This window comes from Aegilops tauschii, chromosome 2 (assembly GCF_002575655.3).
Source record: "Aegilops tauschii subsp. strangulata cultivar AL8/78 chromosome 2, Aet v6.0, whole genome shotgun sequence".
NCBI lineage: Eukaryota > Viridiplantae > Streptophyta > Magnoliopsida > Poales > Poaceae > Aegilops > Aegilops tauschii.
The window spans coordinates 540,606,041-540,626,844 of record NC_053036.3 but is presented as its reverse complement, the minus strand read 5'-3'; the positions used below and the strand labels follow the sequence as shown (position 1 = coordinate 540,626,844).

General features: G+C 45.9%; 1 protein-coding gene across 3 annotated transcripts; it reads right to left on the bottom strand.

Annotated features, from left to right (window-relative positions):
* Positions 1–11,082: 11,082 nt before the first annotated feature.
* Positions 11,083–15,349, bottom strand: LOC109770283 (organic cation/carnitine transporter 7). Of its 3 annotated transcripts, none has more exons than XM_020328989.3 (7): positions 14,943–15,331; positions 14,666–14,828; positions 13,601–13,872; positions 12,992–13,229; positions 12,043–12,583; positions 11,742–11,944; positions 11,083–11,627 (listed from the first exon to the last, which is right to left on the bottom strand). In XM_020328989.3, the coding sequence occupies exons 2-7, from the start codon at positions 14,714–14,716 to the stop codon at positions 11,397–11,399; spliced, it is 1,536 nt and encodes a 511-aa protein (XP_020184578.1). In that variant the 5' UTR covers positions 14,717–14,828; positions 14,943–15,331; the 3' UTR covers positions 11,083–11,396. The 3 variants fall into 3 exon arrangements, with proteins under 3 accessions (XP_020184578.1, XP_020184579.1, XP_045089182.1); XM_020328990.4 differs by having other exon boundaries at positions 13,597–13,872; positions 14,943–15,272; XM_045233247.2 differs by having other exon boundaries at positions 14,666–15,349.
* Between the last annotated feature and the right edge of the window lie 5,455 nt (positions 15,350–20,804).

Here is a 20,804-nt window from a genome sequence, read left to right as displayed (position 1 = left end):
TGAGACGGAAGGCATGAGGAATATTTCCTTTACGAGGAAGCAAGAGCCGTACTTGTATCTGACTTGTAATAGAGAATAAGTTAGTTCTAATCCTACTAGGACTCTACATGTAAGCCGCCCCTTCAACTTATATAAGGAGGGGCAGGGATCCCCAAAGAGGGACAAGCAAGAAGCAATAATTTCTAGGGCTAGACACAACTAGAGGAGAGCCGGCTTACCGGCGACTCCCTCATGATCATAATGAGACCTAGCCACAAACAGCATGTAGGGCTATTACCGGATGATGTTTCCCGGGGCCCGAAGCTGTCTAAATCCTTGTCTTGTGTCGCGTCTCTCGATTCCGCTCAACCCCTCTCAAGCTACTACAAAGATGCGTTGGCCTCACAACTAAGTCCTCACACTAGGACATCTGACGTGACAATTCCACGACAGTTGGCGCCCACCGTGGGGCCTGCGCACTGTGGTGTTGAGTTCTTGAAGGGAGATCTCCAGGGATCGAGAAATCTCGCGATTGATTGGATGAAAAAAAAGAGAGCTGACATGGAACGATTGCAGAGGATAACCCGGTACAGAACAACATTGGGAAGAGCCGTCAAATTCATCGTTTTATGATAAGAATCATTGTTAACTTTGGAGCTGACAGTACGAGATTTGAAGACAAGAGAGATCGGGATTTTGTTGTATGGCCGCCGCCGCCACCTGGGCAATCCCTCAAGTTGATTCCGCCGAGATCAACAGAAGTTCTTTCCTGAAAACAACATATGGTATGTCAAAACCGTCGGGATTACTGTTACAGATTCAGTGTCCAGATCCAATTACTACTGTGTTGATCGATAGTCAAACCGCCGTGTTCCTATGGTTGTCATCGACTACGTTTCAAGTCTCGGTGAATTCCAAAAGTGATGGCAACGGACAAAACATATGTGATCAACTGCACGGTTATTGGCATCGGAAAGGTTCCAGTGAACAACGGTGGAGCAAGTCAGAATTAAAAAAAAGGAAAAGTCAAAGCAACCACGACTAGGAAAGGACGTCAAGGGAGGTTTGGATTCGGGCTCTGCTGCTTGCGGCCTCATCGGACCGCCCCGTCGCCGCGTTTCCATTCACCGGCCATCGCCTCATTAAACCGTCGCCCGCTGCCGACGAGCCGCCACCCTGCCGACCGTGGCTCTGGAAAACCATCCGGATCCCTCTGCTGCGGATTTTTCTTCGCCGGCGTCAGACCCCGTGCGGACTGAACCGCGTCCACAGCCTTCACCGCAGCAATAACCTGCAACTGCTCCCTCTTTGAGCCGCCGTCCACTGTGCCGGCCCTGAGCCGCCGCCGCCGCCTGACCCGCCTCCGTCGTCCGCGCCTAGAGCCGCTCCGCCACCGTGAGTCGTAGGCGCCGCTGCCGTGGTCTCCGCCGTAATCTCCGCCGGCGTCTCTACCTCACCCGGTCTCGCCGAGCCGCCTTGTAGGCCGCGGCCCTGTCTCCTCTAGTCTCCGGTGAGCCGCCGCTAGGCCACTACGAGTTGCTGCTGCCGTGGCCTCCACCGGCCTCTGCTGAGCCACCGCTGCTCTCCATCTCTTCCACTGCGCCTCCGAGCCGTTTGCATTAGGCCGTTGCGCCCCTGAGCCACCTCCGCTGGACTGCTGCACTACCGAGATACCCTTAATTCTCCCAGTCTCCAGCTTGGCCTTACGCTGGCTGCGAGTCACCCCGATTCAAAGCATCACTGCTTCTGCCGCGTATCCGGCTCTGCTGCGGGTCACGTCCATTAAATTTACTGAGTCGCCGCCGGGTCAAGCCCCTGCTTCTTCGCTGGGTTGTTGAGAAAGAAAAGAAAGAGGCCGCAGCTCCTCGGAGAAGATTAAAAGCCAAAGCGTGACAAGGGGTCACATAATAAGTGATCAGAAATTACATCATATTACTGTTTTGCTGTCGTTGGTTATTTGTCTCTGGCTGACAAAGCTACAATGCAACACTGGTTTTGGCACTGTCCAATGGACACAAGTGGAGCCTGTTGGCAAAGAAAAAGAAAAGGTGGAGCTAGCGTTACACCAGAAGCATCAATGCAAATATTCCAGTACGGACAAGCCAGCCAGAAAGGGCTTCAATCGCCATTGAAATTATTGGAGATTATCTATGGACGTCATACATAAATCATTTATCGTCCAGACTACTCAGGTGATATTTGTCCAAGTTTATTATATTAGTATATATTGTTTTTGTCAAAGAACAGTTTATCTTTGCCTTAGTCTGCAATATTGTTTATGCAGGGCAATTATTTATGACAAAAAGTGATATTGTACCACGGAGATGGAGGCACGCCAACATCTTTTGGCACAGGTGGTCGTCGTTACTCAACGGACCCCCGCACCAGCTACAACACTGTGGCCGTCTCTCGCGACCGCACCGGCTTACAACGTCGTGGCCGTATCTCCCGACCACGCCGGCTTACAACAAATTGGAGGACAACTTGCCCGTCCGCACCGGCTTACAACGCCACGGCTGTTTCATCTGTCTGTGTCGTCTCAGATGTCGCGGTCGTCTTTACCGCCCGTCTGTCGCGGCCTGGTCTACATCAACACACCGGGCCGCACCTGTCTACATGAGCTGTTTATTGAGTATGAGTAAGTCATTGCTTGGGAAGCCCGGTTTTCTTTCAACAAATTGGCGGCAAATTATCATGTATTATCAGCCGCCGTCTGCACTGGATGGCTCAATGGGCAGTCACACAAGTCGTCGCCACTAAAGTTTGGTTAACTTCAAACAGCCAGTTGGAAGGGACCATTGGCCGAGTTGCTGACACGGCTCATATAGGATCATTTATAACCCGCCGCAGTCACCTCAACCTTCTGTGGATTCACATCGCGCTATCAACACCAATGATATACACCTTATGCTATGGTCAATATGGAGAATCTCAAAGCCAACTCCTTGAGTCGTCTTGAGACTCGGGGGCTACAATGATATGACTCGGCAGCATTGATCGGTTTCAATGCATTCAAGAACTCCGGGTCATTGGAGAGAAAAATAACCCAGTCCCGGAGGCTACCGCCATATTGGTGAAAAGTTTAAAGGCCGTCAAAAAATTTCCGGCTTAAAAAGAAGGATTCCGGTTTAGATCCGGCTCAAGAGACTTGACATCTTCCACAAAGCACTGAAGCTCTTAAATATCCAGTTTAAAATCCGGTTCAAGGGAAATTTATCTGCCACAAAGTTTTGAAGCTCTCAAATCCGGTTCAAGGTAAATTTGTTTATCACAAAGCTTTGAAACTCTCAATATCCGGTTTTTCCGGTTCAAAAAGAATTTATCTCTCGCAAAAGTTCGAGTTCTCAGGAAAAATTAAAGGGACCAAAAAGAGTCTGTTACAAAGCACAACCCAAACATAGGTACCCTGCTTTAATGACCATTGGGAGCTGATCGTATTCGAATTTAGCTTAACCCTTTAGGTGTGACCCTGATCGTATTCGAATCAGAGTCGTTAAATAATCTCATGATCACTAGGGGGCTTCCTGTTCAAACATAGGTCGTATTCGAACCAAAGAGAACATAGCTGTCGGTACCCTCTTGATCGGCACACTGCCGAGCTCACCAGGGGGCTTCTTGATCGTATTCGAATCATAGCTCAACCCCTTTTGGGAACCGACGTGGATCGTATTCGAATCAGTGTCGTTAAACAACTCTCGAGGTCATTTGGGGGCTTCCTGTTCAAACATAGGCCGTATTCGAACCAAAGAGAACATAGCTGTCGGTACCCTCTTGATCGGCAACACCAAAGCCACTGGGGGCTATATGGTCGTATTCGAATCTTAGCTTAACCCCTTTGGGACGGTTTTCTGATCGTATTCGAATCAGAAGCCTCAAATTTTTTGAAGTCTCTTTTTGCAAACAATTTTTGGATTTTATTTGAAGCTCTTTTGATTATATCTAAAGTGTATATGAGTGGTTGCTATTTAACCCGGTTTGACTTTGGATGATAAGTCGCCATCATATGACAATCATAAACATTTGGAAGTCTTGATTTCTAAAGATTGGGTTATCACCCTTACTGCACAGGTCACATAAACCGGCTGCGAAAATTCAATATCACAGGTATAATATTATTATTATAGTTATGTTTCAAAGTTATGATTCATAACAGGCTTATCTGTGACTCCTTGTTACACGTCAATGGTTATATGTGAGATATTATGACCTGCCCTGCGGTAAACCGCCAAGGATCTTGTGATCTAATTATGTGCAGGATAAGACTACATTTGGGTGGTTACCCGCCCTGGTTTTTGACGTTAAGTCGCCAGGGCATATGTTGTTTAAACTCTGCAGGATTTACAGAGCTATGACTTACATAAATGATTAAATTCAAGCCCATCATCATAGATTGAAATTGGTGTCTCAAAAGGTTATCAATTCTTGATTTTCCCAAAGGCTATAAGCCGCCGGGTTGTACAAATTCCGGCTTACAATGGAGGCGTATTAAATCACCATCGGCCAAGAGCCGCCGGTTATTTAAACTCCGGATTTACTTATCAATAGATGAGGTATTCAAAGTCGCTTTGGAGCAATGGTTATTATTTTATTAATGGACATGATTTATTTTTACAATGGAGGGAATAGTCCCGAGTCGCAGCAGGCTTACGACCCGGCACTTGGGGGCTACATTATTCAAATTGAGATTACATCAAATATGCAAGTCCCATGTCATTGCCAGCAGGCACCATGGCACTTGGGGGCTAATGTAAAGTCATTTTTTGATCAACTTATTGAAGACCCGACTCATCACATCATAATGAGCTGGCCCTTGGGGGCTACCAATTGCTCATGTCAACAATTCAAGGTACACAAGTCTTAATCCATTATATTGAATGATCCACTATTCAGTTGGTAGAGTACAAAGTTTTTAACCTTGTGGACGTGGGTTCAAGCCCCATGCTGGAGATTATATTATATGATGTTATTATCAATAAATTATATACAAAGTCCCAGCTCAGTATTATATTACTAAGCCGGCCCTTGGGGGCTACACTGGTGGAAGTTTTTATGAGCATAAGGCAATTACAAGTCCCAGGTTGCTGCAAGCATGACAACCCGGCATTTGGGGGCTACATATGTGGAATATTCAGTTTATGACTAATGATTGAGATGAATAACCCGGATTTCTTCAAGGTTGCAACACTTATATTGGAGCAAGTCTTAAGTTATCACTATGTTCTCCTCTTAAGACTTGGGGGCTACAGGTGATATGCATATAAGGGAGAAAAAATCTTCAAATTCTCAGTTTGGAGTAGGCCAGATTAACCCGGTGTCTACAACAATCATGACCCGGCATCATTTATTTATAACCCGGCAATTTTGGCAATCATAAATCGGCAAGATCTACATCTTTAAGCCGGCTGAATATCAGTTGAATATTTCAAAGACCAATATTTTTGTCAAGTCAGAGCATTGAAGGCCGAATCAAATGGATTATTTCTTATAATATTTCTTTACAAGAGCCAATGTCAGCAAATTGGTTATGAAGCTGGCCTATTGACCCAAATTTTTTACAAGAAGTGCCTGGATTTTTTGCATTGGCAAGGTTTGGACATATCTGTTAAAAGAGATTTGCTATAAGATCTTGAGTATGCATCCATGAGGAAATGACAAGGACTTAAAGATGATCAGGTGCCGGTTTACAAGAATATTTAACACGGAGCACAACCTGTCAAATTTGTTCTTGTGTTTATTTTGCAGAATCAGTTTAACATGGATAAATCCAAATTAAACTGGGGGCTAATGTCGGGGATATGCCCCGCGGTATGACCCGGCCGAAAGTATGACCCGGCCGGACTTGGCGCTTCATCGTAACCCGCCGGAGGATTGGCGACTCATGGGTCTGGCGGTTCACTGGTGTGACGACTCACGAGCCTGGCGACTTAATAATGGCCCCGACGGTGGGTCAGACAGATGACAAGGGCCCAAGGCCCAGTAGGCTGGCTCATCTTATTGTGGGCCGGCTTAAGATGGAAGGCATGAGGAATATTTCCTTTACGAGGAAGCAAGACCCGTACTTGTATCTGACTTGTAATAGAGAATAAGTTAGTTCTAATCCTACTAGGACTCTACATGTAAGCCGCCCCTTCAACTTATATAAGGAGGGGCAGGGCTCCCCAAAGAGGGACAAGCAAGAAGCAATAATTTCTAGGGCTAGACATAACTAGAGGAGAGCCGGCTTACCGGCGACTCCCTCATGATCATAATGAGACCTAGCCACAAACAACATGTAGGGCTATTACCGGATGATGTTTCCCGGGGCCCGAAGCTGTCTAAATCCTTGTCTTGTGTCGCGTCTCTCGATTCCGCTCAACCCCTCTCAAGCTACTACAAAGATGCGTTGGCCTCACGACTAAGTCCTCACACTAGGACATCTGACGTGACAATTCCACGACAGGTACCAAAGTAATCCAGGAGTGGATCACTGGACAGCGGTCAAGAACATCCTGAAATACCTGAAAAGGACTAAGGATATGTTTCTCGTTCATGGAAGTGACAAAGAGCTAGTCGTAAATGGTTACGTCGATGCAAGCTTTGACACTGATCCGGACGATTCTAAATCTCAAACCGGATACGTGTTTACATTGAACGGTGGAGCTGTCAGTTGGTGCAGTTCTAAACAAAGCGTTGTGGCGGGATCTACGTGTGAAGCGGAGTACATAGCTGCTTTGGAAGCAGCAAATGAAGGAGTCTGCATGAAGGAGTTCATATCCGATCTAGGTGTCATACCTAGTGCATCGGGTCCAATGAAAATCTTTTGTGACAATACTGGTGCAATTGCCTTGGCGAAGGAATCCAGATTTCACAAGAGAACCAACCACATCAAGAGACGCTTCAATTCCATCAGGGATTTAGTCCAGGTGGGAGACATAGAAATTTGCAAGATACATACGGATCTGAATGTTGCACACCCGTTGACTAAGCCTCTTCCACGAGCAAAACGTGATCAACACCAAGGCTCCATGGGTGTTAGAATCATTACTGTGTAATCTAGATTATTGACTCTAGTGCAAGTGGGAGACTGAAGGAAATATGCCCTAGAGGCAATAATAAAGGTATTATTTATTTCCTTATATCATGATAAATGTTTATTATTCATGCTAGAATTGTATTAACCGGGAACATAATACTTGTGTGAATACATAGACAAACAGAGTGTCACTAGTATGCCTCTACTTGAATAGCTCGTTGATCAAAGATGGTTATGTTTCCTAGCCATTGACATGAGTTGTCATTTGATTAACGGGATCACATCATTAGAAGAATGATGTGATTGACTTGACCCATTCCGTTAGCTTAGCACTTGATCGTTTAGTATATTGCTATTGCTTTCTTCATGACTTATACATGTTCCTATGACTATGAGATTATGCAACTCCCGTTTACCGGAGGAACACTTTGTGTGCTACCAAACGTCACAACGTAACTGGGTGATTATAAAGGTGCTCTACAGGTGTCTCCGAAGGTACTTGTTGGGTTGGCGTATTTCGAGATTAGGATTTGTCACTCCGACTGTCGAAGAGGTATCTCTGGGCCCACTCGGTAATGCACATCACTTAAGCCTTGCAAGCATTGCAACCAATGAGTTAGTTGCGGGATGATGTATTACGGAACGAGTAAAGAGACTTGCCGGTAACGAGATTGAACTAGGTATTGAGATACCGACGATCGAATCTCGGGCAAGTAACATACCGATGACAAAGGGAACAACGTATGTTGTTATGCGGTCTGACTGATAAAGATCTTCATAGAATATGTGGGAGCCAATATGAGCATCCAGGTTGCGCTATTCGTTATTGACCGGAGACGTGTCTCGGTCATGTCTACATAGTTCTCGAACCCGTAGAGTCCGCACGCTTAAAGTTTCGATGACAGTTATATTATGAGTTTATGAGATTTGATGTACTGAAGGTTGTTCGGAGTCCCGGATGTGATCACGGACATGACGAGAAGTCTCGAAATGGTCGAGACATGAAGATTGATATATTGGAAGCCTATATTTGGATATCAGAAGTGTTCCGGGTGAAATCGGGATTTTACCGGAGTACCGGAGGGGTTACTGGAACCCCCCGGGGGTTTAATGGGCCATAGTGGGCCTTAGTGGAGAAGAGGAGGGGCGGCCAGGGCAGGCCGCGCGCCCCCTCCCCCTCTAATCCGAATTGGACAAGGAGGGGGGCGGCGCCCCCCTTTCCTTCTTCTCCTCTTCCTCCTTCCCTCCTTCTCCTAATCCAACAAGGAAGGGAGGGAGTCCTACTCCCGGTGGGAGTAGGACTCCTCCTGGCGCGCCTCCTCCTGACCGGCCGCACCTCCCCCCTTGCTCCTTTATATACGGGGGCAGGGGGCACCCTAGAGACACAACAATTGATTTGATCTTTTAGCCGTGTGCGGTGCCCCCCTCCACCATAGTCCACCTCGATAATACTGTAGCGGTGCTTAGGCGAAGCCCTGCGTCGGTAGAACATCATCATCGTCAACACGCCGTCGTGCTGACAAAACTCTCCCTCAACACTCGGCTGGATCGGAGTTCGAGGGACGTCATCGGGCTGAACGTGTGCTGAACTCGGAGGTGCCGTGCGTTTGGTACTTGATCGGTCGGATCGTGAAGACGTACGACTACATCAACCGCGTTGTGCTAACGCTTCCACTTTCGGTCTACGAGGGTACGTGGACAACACTCTCCCCTCTCGTTGCTATGCATCACCATGATCTTGCGTGTGCGTAGGAATTTTTTTGAAATTACTACGTTCCCCAACATTGGGATCTTTGATGCTCTTGACAAATGTGCACTAAGGAGGGTATATACCATCTGCAAGATAGTACCCTTTTGTGTATTCATGCCCATTGATAGTGTAGTTGCAAGCAGGAGCATCACCACTATAAAGCCTAACAAACAAATGAGACCGTTGCAACACATTGATATCATTGAGAGTGCCCGGCATACCAAAGAAGCAATGCCAAATCCATAAATCCTCGGATGCTACGGCCTCTAGCACAATTGTTACATCACGAGACTTGCCACAATACATTCCCTGCCATGCCTTCGGGCAATTTTTCCAAGTCAAATGCATACAATCAATGCTACCAAGCATGCCAGGCCAACCTCTCCTCTCATTAGATGCCATCAGTTTCTTTGTGTCATCCTCGTTGGGTGCCCGAAGATATTCAGGATCAAAGACACGGAAGATCACTTCGGCAAATCTACGCACTGACTCAATTGTGGTATCTTCACCAATGCGAAGGTACTCATCGACATAGTCAGCCGGAACTCCATATGCAATCACCCGCATAGCTGCGGAGATTTTTTGATATGCACTAAATCCCTTTAAGCCCACATCATTTCTTCTTTGAGTAAAATACCGACAATTTGCCTCGCAAGCTTGAACAATTTTCACAAAGAGGGATCGGCGCATTCGGTACCTTCTCCGGAAGAGGTGCGGTGGATATGTTGGATTCTCCGCGAAGTAGTCTTGCATCAACATCTCGTTCCCGAGATGACGATTCCGAGGAATGCAAAGGCATCCGACGGTAGATCCTCGCCGCCTCTTCCGGTTCTCGTCTTCATGCTCCTTCACGGCAAGTGCCATCACTAATGTCTGCTGCCGAAAGGTTGCAAGCATCGTCTCAACATCCGAGTCGTCCGAATCGGACGAATCGGAGAGCAAGAACTTCTCGCACGGGCTCAATTCCATCTACATGAACAAGAATCGCACGCCGCGTCAATCAACTATGCATATCGGTCGGCACAAAGCACAAACAAACAAACACTAACCGGCGGCTCGTGGGGCGGGTGATCCCGGGCGGCGACGAGGGGCGGGCTCGAGGGCGGTCGATCCCCGGCGATAGCGACGAGGGGCGGCTCTTCTCGCCGGATCCGGGGGGGCGGTGCAGCGTATCGGTGCTGGAGGGTGGGGGACGCCCCCGCGGCGCGATTCCGCCCGCAGATTTGGCCGGAAATCGCCGGCGGCGGACGGGCGGAACCAAGTGCGGGCGGCGGCGGAAGGAGATGAGGAAAGGGCGCGGGCTGAAATGTCCCTCCCGCCAACCGCTTGACTCCGATATGGGACACCGTAGGGGCGAGGGGGAAACCCGCATATTCGCGGGTTGGGGCCGAGATTTTGCCGCGCCCCTCAAAAAATTTTGCGGGCCCGCCACGTTTGCGGGGTCTGTTCGGGCGGGATTTTCCACGCCGACCCTCGTTTTGGCGGTTACTTTACGGGTCGGGGCTTTTTGCGGGGTCTGCTAGAGTTGCTCTAACCTTATCATCCAAGTAAACTAATCACTAACTATACAATGATGGTGCTTCATCACAGTCATCCGGTCAAGAGACCAACAACTCCACAAGCAACGACTTGACTTCAGACATTCAGGGTCGCCTGCTGGAATCTTTCACGTACAAACCCGAACCAGTATTACCCAAAACAAAACCATAGGAGAGCTATCAACATAATATATCATGTTGCTTGCTTTTGCCTGCGTCCCTCCCTCGCCCAATCAGCAGAGCCATGGGCGTCATCGCTCACTTGGAACAGCCAGCAACACTTTCCAGCTTCCACCCGGGTAAAAGCATTCAGCAAGGAAATAAGCACCACGGAAAGTGATCACTTCAACATCAAACTTCAGTGGAAGGTGGAAAAATCGCCGCCGAAACGTCTTGTCCTGCTGGCAGAGCTATCGTCCTACTCTAGTTGAAAGCAGCCCTGCAGAGGCTGGAGCATAGCATCAGAAAATGTGCTGCCTACTGATGTGCCTGGTCATTTAAAAAAAATTGGTTCGCTGTACTGCACTTGGTTCTTTGCTGCTACAGCATTGGAAGCATGGTGGTTCTGAAACATTCAGCTTGCAGCGTTGATTGATCAGCGTAAACACAACAGTGCAAAACTGTATATTAAGGAACTGTCAACAGGACAACACATCAGTCAGTGTCAGCGTTGATTGATTGCCACAATTCTGTTTGTTATTTTGGCACACGTTTTTTTGGTTCTCAGAAAGAAACGGTTTGAAAAGGTTCAGTTGTACGAAACGAAATGATTTCCTAGGTCCCGCGATTTCTTACCATCAAGCTGGTTAAAAGCCAGATTCTGCCCAACTGGCATATTTCCTTATTCCAACGATCATCATTCAAAAGTCCAAAGTATAGGTTACAAAACAGAACCGAGCACAGTCTGACCCAACTATTCTTATACTCTGCAATCCCCTCTGCACCGCCGCCGCCGACAAGTGGATGGGGATCACTCCTAGGGGAAAGGATTCCCCGGTATCTAAGATCACTATAATCAATATCGGTATCGGTATCATGTTGGAAAAAAAATGTTCGATAATATGCCGCCACTGCTCTCAGGACACAAAAAATTGGTGCTATGATATAACCCGCCGCATCAATGCATATCGGCCTCGGTGTCGTTGAGCCTACAGCCTTTCGTCTCGAAAGGGAAGAACATGACGGCCACCCCTGAGAGGAACACCACGAGCTCGAAGAGGAGGATCGCGGTCGTCTGATGGCAGTTGTGCACCAGAGCAACGGCGACGAGGGGGCACAGAATGCCGCCGATCCTGCCCACCGAGCTGGCGACGCCAATGCCTGTTGTCCTCACAGAGGTTGGGTAGATCTGGAAATGATGAAGCAAAGATGTGAATACTCTACTGTTTAATTTTAACACCTGACAAGAGGGTTCAGCCTTGGTTACAAGACTGATTGTCGAAAAGAGTAGAACGGGACTAACCTCGGGAGCATATATGTATACGATTGTGAAGCTTGCAGAAATGCAGAGCCGGGCACCGAATAATGAGATTCTTGTCAGTATTTCTGTGCGGGAAAAAACTAGCGGGAATAAAAAGACACAGCTAGTGAAGAGCATCGAAGCCATTGAAAGCCTTCGCCCAATTCTATCCACGATCATGATCGACACGAATGACCCTGGAATCTCTGTTTCAAGAAAACATGAAAGAATCAGTCACCAAAGTAAGATTGTATGCACTGGAAAGTGATTAACATACAGATATTGTGTAAGAGTGAGAACAGACCTGCAAAGCTAGAAATAAACACGTTTTTGTACAGGCTTGAGTTGTTCGAGTGTACAGATTCAACCTCCTGTTTTGCACATATCCTATTTCCGTTACTTAACTCCGATGTCAACAGAACAATACCATAATAAGAAAATGCATTCCCGAAGAAAGCCATCCACAGAAGCAGAGTTGCTCTGAGCAATTTTGGTGACAGCAGCTTAGAAACAGACTTGAAACCTCCAAAATCAGAACCTTCGTCTTCCTTGATGTTGTCGTTTTCTTCTTCTTTAGCAGCTTTAGCAGTAGCAGCCAGAAGCGTTGCCGACTCGGAAACTTCATCTAGCTCAATGTTCTTGTCGGAAACAAGCTTACCCGAAGGGAGTTGTGCACCGTTTAACCTTGCCATTTTCTCCAGCACATCCACAGCCTCCATTGTTCTGCCTTTCATGCAGAGGAACCTTGGCGACTCTGGTGTGATAGCATAAAACAAAAGCAGGAGGAGAGACGGAACAGATGATAATGCTAGCAACCACCTCCAGCCAAACTTGGGCATAACTACCTGCCATCACCATGACCAAAATTAGACACAAGAAAACATGGTGAAGTAATCCAAGTCAAACATGTCCGATTTCACCACGAGAATATATGCCTCTCTGAACTAAAAACTGCCTACGCAGAACAGGATACATTGTCAAATTTTAGTAGATGTTCTAATCCACGTATCCGTGTGCAGATACAGAGGGACCAGACAGGTACTTGTCAGTATTGTTTCAGAAATGTTTCAAGGGATTGACAAGCATAACCAAGTGTCAAAGACTGTCGGCAATCTGCATTTTCTGACCTTTTATGCCCTTTTGGTAGAAGTTACTTTCCAAAGTGATGTTTATCATGTATGTTGTTTACTGCTGGTATACATTAGCACTATTCATAACGCCAGTTTCTGAACATGGAAGGAGAAAAATTATACCCATGCAAGCGAAGCCTCAAAGATGGTACCGACAGTCCAAAATGCTGAGAGTACCACCATCCAAGTTCCTCTACTTGGAGCAGGAACAAATTCCAAGAACCAAGATCCAAGAACAGGTCCTCCTCCCAAGCCAATACCAACTAAAAACCGTAGAGCCATTAAAGCTACATAGTTTGGAGAAAAGGCACTCAGGAATCCAGCTCCACTCGTCATAATGGCAGTAAAGAGAAACCCTTTCCTATAAAATCCAAACACAACAGAATATAAGAGCTTGTATGAGCTAAACAAGAAGAGTGAAAAGAATCAGGTAAGGTTTATGCATTAAATTTAAATAGGCATTCCCTACTTTTCACATCTGTAACTATTCAAGGATCCATGATGAAAACAGTTTGGAGATAAATTTTCAAATTGGCATAATTTTTTTAAAAAAAGGGTATTAACATCAGAGCTTTGCCATTTCCAAAGCAGTTACTGTTGGTAACCATAAGCAGTATCTACGAGTGGAAACCAGGATGGATTGCAACATTATGCTAGATATCACCAAGAGGGAAATGGTCATGTGTAATTTGTGGGACAAAGTTGCATGAAAGAAGTAATGAATAGACCTGCCTCCTTCCATAGTTATCTGAGACCACACCCCAAGAATAAGCTCCTATTAGCATTCCAACAAAAACAACACTTGTAATCATGCTTTCCTGGTGAGCAGTAAGATTCCATTCTAACTGAACGGATGGGCCAACAAATGATAGCAGCATCATCTCCATTGCTTCTGCGATTAAGCCTATCCCAGCATAGGAGAGAATCAATATTTGGTACTTCCCAAAACCTGAAGATATAAGGGCGTCATCCACAGTATATGTGGCTGATTGTTCGTCCTCCATCTGGAAAATAGATATCAAACTTGTTATTCATATAGCATCAGTCAGCAGAGTAAATCTACAGATCTTATATCTAAGTCCAAGGCTGAAAATAAAAATTGGTGCACTTATTTTAGGGGCTTTATTACGCGCGTTTAATAAACATTTCTATTTTCCATTCCCTCGATTTATATGCAAAATCTAACATGAGACGAGAAAAAAAAGACATGTCTGAAAAATTGTAAGAAAAGGACAGACAATACAAAAAAGGACAGCCACACTTTTCTTGCCCCACTCCATTAACTGATGAACTCATGCACGATGCATCATGTGTTAGGCATCAATGCGTTCGATAGATCATACTAGATCCAAAAGCAGTGCAGACACACTTTCTACTAATGTCCAAGCAACTTAGGCGTTAATACACACACACAAACAGGATGTCCGCATGCATCATGAGTGTTAGGCATCGGTGCGTCGGACATTAGATAGATCATAGATCCAAAAGCACTGCAAGCGCATTTTCTACTGGCCAAGCAACTTAAGCATGAATACACACACAAGGAGGATACCAGCAAGAACAGACCCACCAACCAATCCACCAACTGTGACCAAACAAGCCCATGATAATTCAGAACAAGCACCTAACAAGAACCAAAGCAAAGTCTAGAGAGCATCAATGGTAATAGCGATGAGAAGCGTTCGGCGCATCGCATTGTCACAATCTGTTCACGTGCTTTGCGCATTTCTGAAGCAAACGGTCAACTCGCGACCGACACCGGCTGAATCTGAAGAAATGGGGGTCGTGGATCCTCACCATTTCGATCGAGAGCTTGCCGGCCGGATCAGAGGGTGGCTTGGATAGCATTGATCCTCAGCAAGCTGGGAGCATCAAGCTCGGCCCTCGCCTCGCGCCTGGCGCCCGAGTGCCTGTCCGCCTGACCGATTTTCTCGGGCGCGTCGTCGGACACGGCCTTGTCCTGAGAGATCCAAAACAAGAAACGGGGACACGCACGTACGGATCACGCCACGAGGCCACGCAACACGAGAACGGGAGCTTGGCGAGAGGAAGAAGAAGAGAAGAGGGAGCAAACCGGAGGGAGGGAGGGAGGAGTGCGTTTCTTGGATCTGCACCGTCGCAAGAAGCGCGTGATCCGGCGGGCGGGGGCGCGGGCAGCGGTGGGGCGGGGTGGATCGGCCGGGCGGGGACGGAAATGGGCGAGGAGGGATCGGAATGAAATCCTGGCGCCGGTTTAGGAATCGGCGAGAGTCTTGTCTGGTGATTTGTCTCCTCCGACGTTGTGGGATGGGTGGCGGGTCTGGGTCGTAGGTTGGCAGCGGTGGCCCCTGCGGTGTGGGGATGGGGAGGGGATGGGAAGGAAAGGGAAGGAGATGCGAAGATGCGGATGCGCGATGGAGCCCGCGGTATGACCGGACCGGGCCGGGGAGCTTGGAAACGTGCCCGCAGTCAACGCCGGGGTACAGTGCGCCGCACATGGGCGTGTGATGGCCTTGGCTTTGCGTGCTGCCACGGCGTCGTCGGCGAGGACGCGAGGTACTCCGTGAGAGCTACCGGGCGGCTGACCGTGTCCGGGGACGAAGGTTCGGCGCGCGAATTTGACTTGATCTGTGCGTTGCGTTCGTGTGTGCCCCTCCTACTCGTTCGCAATAAGCGGCAAGGATATACAGTAGTTGTTAGTTGAGTGTCCGTATATGTTGCCATGGAAAAAATATTTTTCTGAAATCAGGAAATCCAGCGATCAACAAGTCTGACTGTGTTTGTGAACATAGTATTATTTTCTTCACCATACTTGCATCATGAGAATATGAGGTTTTAGAATGGGGAACCTTGCAAGAGGATAGTGCTACAACTAAAAGCTATAACAAAGGCCATCATAAAACAATATATGGTGCTGCACCTAAAAGCTAAAACAAAGGTCATCATAAAATAACTTCTAAAGTGATATCCCCAAGAACAGAGGAAGTTACTTGCTATATTCTAAGCCTCAACCAAAGTGAAAAAAACTTAGATATCTGGTTACCAGCCATTACAAGAAACACAAATGAGTTTCTCCATTCCTCTTGTTATTACAGTCAACAAATGAGTTTCTCCAATACCCAATAAGTCATTACAGTCAACAGAATGCCATAAAAATCTGGTTACGTGTCCTCCGCTGTTAAATTGTAATGATAACTTGTGGTACTCTTTGACATGCTACTCGACTGTGGGTCGTCCAAGCCTCACCTCGTCTTTTATGCTTCCCTTGTACATTGGTGTGGGTCCTTAAGTGTCTCATGCTCTCCGCCCCACCTAGCAACTATGTTTTCTGTACCTCCAGACGGCCTACTCTCGCCGAACTTGTAATGTCTGTAATATTGATCAAAAAACTCGTGTTTATCTCTAGTCTCTTTGCTCAAAAAATACCGGTTGACGACAACCTCCATTTGTAGCTCTTTTTTTTAAGATCATATACTAGCTACATGCCTTCAAGAAATTAGCACATAATCTTGAGTGTGGTCTACTACAGATGCTTTGTTTATCTATATAACCTGAATACTAGGCCCGTAAGGGTTTGAATTTTGTGGGTTTTTTTGGATCTTTTTACAGCGTTGTATGGCGCTGACGCGTGTAATTATGGGGTCGAACTGTGTGGCCATTGGTCCTGGTCAAACATGCAATTTGTCAGATGGTGGATTTCTTTTTATTTTTCTTACTCTGGTTAGTGTACAGACGCATGCTTCGATGTTTTCACTGTTCAAAACGATACTTCAAACATGTAATTTATCACACTTTTCTCTTTTACTTTTAACATCATACAGACGCAAACGCTTATATGTACGCTCGTACCCTCACCATTATAAACGCATACACGCGCACCCTACCTTTATAAGCATCTTCAAGAGACTGAACCGACATATCATATTGAGATTTTACGAAGTCATCATAGGCGTCTCGTATTTGACGGAAATGTCTCCTCACCTCACGCTAAACACGCATCGTCGAAAATTCTGAAATAAATTCAGGATAAATGCGGGTACCAGGACTTAACCCCGATGGACTAGGATATCACTGTTCACCTAACCATCCAACCACATATTGATTCGCTATCACACGTCTTCTCTGAAATGGTGCGATTTGCTAGGCACGTTTTTTACAACTCAGTTGCCGCATTGATCGGGTCTGTATTGATCGTCATGTCCCACGTCGGTTGCCGCTTCATCAGGGTCTTTACCATACGCCACGTCTCATTGTGCTAGATGTAACTCCCTTGCCTTGATTATTATCATTTTCAATTATCTCCATTTTCATTTCAGCTAGGCAGCTCACTTTTTATCCAGTGGAACGCCACCGCTGGATCTGCCATTCTAACAAAATAATAAGGACATGTACAATGATGTTGTCTTAGAAGTGTCACGTAGGATAAACGTTGAGGTGGAGGAGAGAGAAATCATAAGTGTCTTCTTTTATTTAAAAGATGATCTCTTAGCATAATATGCCTCACCATATTTTTAGAAATAGCTAATTATTAAAGATAAGGCTAAGAAATAACCCATTGTAGACATACTTTCATTGTCATTTCTAAACTATATGCAAGGCTGAAGATAAGACTGTCTTATCAACCACTATACATGCCCTAAGTCAATTATATCCGGTAACAACCAGTTAACAACCTTAAACCGTCCAAGCCAACCCCTTCAAATATCCAACTCGATAGTTGAATACTTGGCTACTAGATGTAATTGTCCATTTCATGAATGTCCGCATCACGCCTGCTTTTTTCATCGTTACAAAAACAAAGACACACGGAGCATATACACAACAGATTCTTTTTTTTGCGAGATACATACACAACAGATTCTTACAAGCTATGAAAAAGCAACTTCAACATTCTTTACACAAAGAAACCACCAAGTACTAGAACAGAAGAACTAGCTTCACTATATCACTATGGGTTGTAGATCACTTATGCATATGCCACTTAGATGTACCATTTTCTACTTATCCACGTACCAACTAGATATACCCTTTCTTTGTATGAACTACTTTGCCATGAATCAAGTCTTGGGATGACTTAAAAAATACTACAAAAGAACTAAATAGCCATCCAATCAATGTGGCGTGGCGTGTGGCACGCCGCGGACTACCCGCTAGTAGCAACTACATTGCTAAGATAAATAGGGCTGGCAGGTGCGCCCAGGAAGTTGTGGTGCAGCATGATATGCACGACCAACTGAAAAGAGAGGCCTTGCGACAACATATTAATACAACTGTGAACCAAGTAACTTCTTCTACGCAATAATGCATTTATGCAGCTGCATGACTTGTGGCAACATATTAATACCATTGACTTCTTTGGGAAAATTCTAAAGTGTGTACCCTAAATTATTGGCTTGAATATCCAAGATTTTTCAAAGTTTATGCATAACTTGTCTTCTTCACCCCCTCAACAATCTTCATCAAGCCTAAAAGTTCCCACATTTCGGGTGTTGCTGCTGCTTTCTAGTGATGCTATCATTTCAGCAGAGAAAAAGTCTTCCAATCGAAAGGGTTATGCATTAAGAAAACTAATTATTTACAGTAATGAACGATTCTATTTTGGAGAAAACTAATATTTTTTAATACAGGTTATGCAGTACTAATAAGCGTGTATACATTATTAACCAGTTGGATCACATGATTGGAATAATAAAGAAGTAAGTCACTATAAATAAGTATCTGGACATGTGAAATTTGCATATGATACCATCGCCTTTATATTTGGTTGCTTCTATAGAAGAATGACCCTCCACTGCTTCCCTTACCTTCTTCCTCTCGATTTTGCTTTGTAATCTGAATTTGATTATCTCGTCCAACAAAGTTTCTAGAGGAAATAAGATGAATAAATCAACCGATTAAAATTATATGTTGTGCAACATCTATACACAAATAATTGGCATGCTGAAACTAGACAATGCATCGTATGCTAGTGAAGAGGAAAATACTGCTTTGATTATGCTGGATGTGAAGACCATGAGCAAGACCCGAATTCTATTATGTTGGCGCTGCAAGGAGTGTCAGCATTCGGCATCGGGCATGAGAGTCCTAGATCCACCGTAAGAGACGTGCCATAGAACATTGATAAGTCACCAGGCCGACCCCTGAGCTGAACTCGTTGACGTCACTAGATTTTATGTTGTAGCCACCTCTGGATTGATGGGTTTGTTGATCTTACACATTGGTGAGTCAGGATGTGTCCTCCCATACTTGAATGGACGCTTCACACTAGCACCGATCCACCATCTCATTGCATCCCCATCAAACTGTTGGGGAACGTAGTATTTCAGAAAAATTCCTACGATCACGCAAGATCTATCTAGGAGAAGCATAGCAATGAGCGGGGAGAGTGTGTCCACGTACCCTCGTAGACCGAAAGCGGAAGCGTTTAGTAACGCGGTTGATGTAGTCGAACGTCTTCGTGATCCAACCGATCAAGTACCGAACGCACGGCACCTCTGCGATCTGCACACGTTCAGCTCAGTGACGTCCCTCGAACTCTAGATCCAGCTGAGGCCGAGGGAGAGTTTCGTCAGCACGACGGCGTGGTGACGGTGATGATGAAGTTACCGACGTAGGGCTTCGCCTAAGCACTACGACAAATATGACCGAGGTGGAAAACTATGGAGGGGGGAACCGCACGCGGCTAAAGATCAACTTGTGTATCTATGTGGTGCCCCCTCCCCCTAAGGGGGGATTCCTACTCCTAGTAGGAGTAGGTTTCCCCCTTTCCTAGTCGGAGTAGGAGAAAAAGGAAGGAGAGGGAGAGGGAAAGAGGGGCCGCGCCCCCTCCGCTAGTCCTATTCGGACTCCCCTTGGGGGGGGCGCCACCTCTTGGCTGCGGCCCTCTCTCTCCCGTAAGGCCCACTAAGGCCCATAACTTCCCCGGGGGTTCCGGTAACCCTCCGTCATTCCGGTTTTATTCGAAACTCTCCGGAACACTTCTGGTGTCCGAACAATATGGTCCAATATATCAATCTTTATGTCTCGACCATTTAGAAACTCCTCGTCATGTCTGTGATCACATCCGGCACTCCAAACAACCTTCGGTACATAATATCACATAAACTCATAATACCAATCGTCATCGAACGTTAAGTGTGCGGACCCTATGGGTTCGAGAACTATGTAGACATGACCGAGACACCTCTCCGGTCAATAACCAATAGCGGAACCTGGATGCTCATATTGGCTCCTACATATTCTACGAAGATCTTTATCGGTCAAACCGCACAACAACATACGTTGTTCCCTTTGTCATCGGTATGTTACTTGCCCGAGATTCGATCGTCGGTATCACCATACCTAGTTTAATCTCGTTACCGGCAAGTCTCTTTACTCGTTCCGTAATGCATCATCCCGCAACTAACTCATTAGTCACATTGCTTGCAAGGCTTATAGTGATGTGCATTACCAAGAGGGCCCAGAGATACCTCTCTAACAATTGGAGTGACAAATCCTAATCTCGATCTATGCCAACTCAACAAACACCTTCGGAGACACCTGTAGAGCATCTTTATAATCACCCAGTTACGTTGTGACGTTTTGATAGCACACTAAGTGTTCCTCCGGTATTCGGGAGTTGCATAATCTCATAGTCAGAGGAACATGTATAAGTCATGATGAAAGCAATAGCAACAAACTAAACGATCATAGTGCTAAGCTAACTGATGGGTCTTGTCCATCACATCATTCTCTAATGATGTGATCCCGTTCATCAAATGACAACACATGTCATTGGATAGGAAACATAAGCATCTTTGATAAACAAGCTAGTCAAGTAGAGGCATACTAGGACACTCTGTTTGTCTATGTATTCACGCATGTACTAAGTTTCCGGTTAATACAATTCTAGCATGAATAATAAAAATTTATCATGATATAAGGAAATGTAAATAACAACTTTATTATTGCCTCTAGG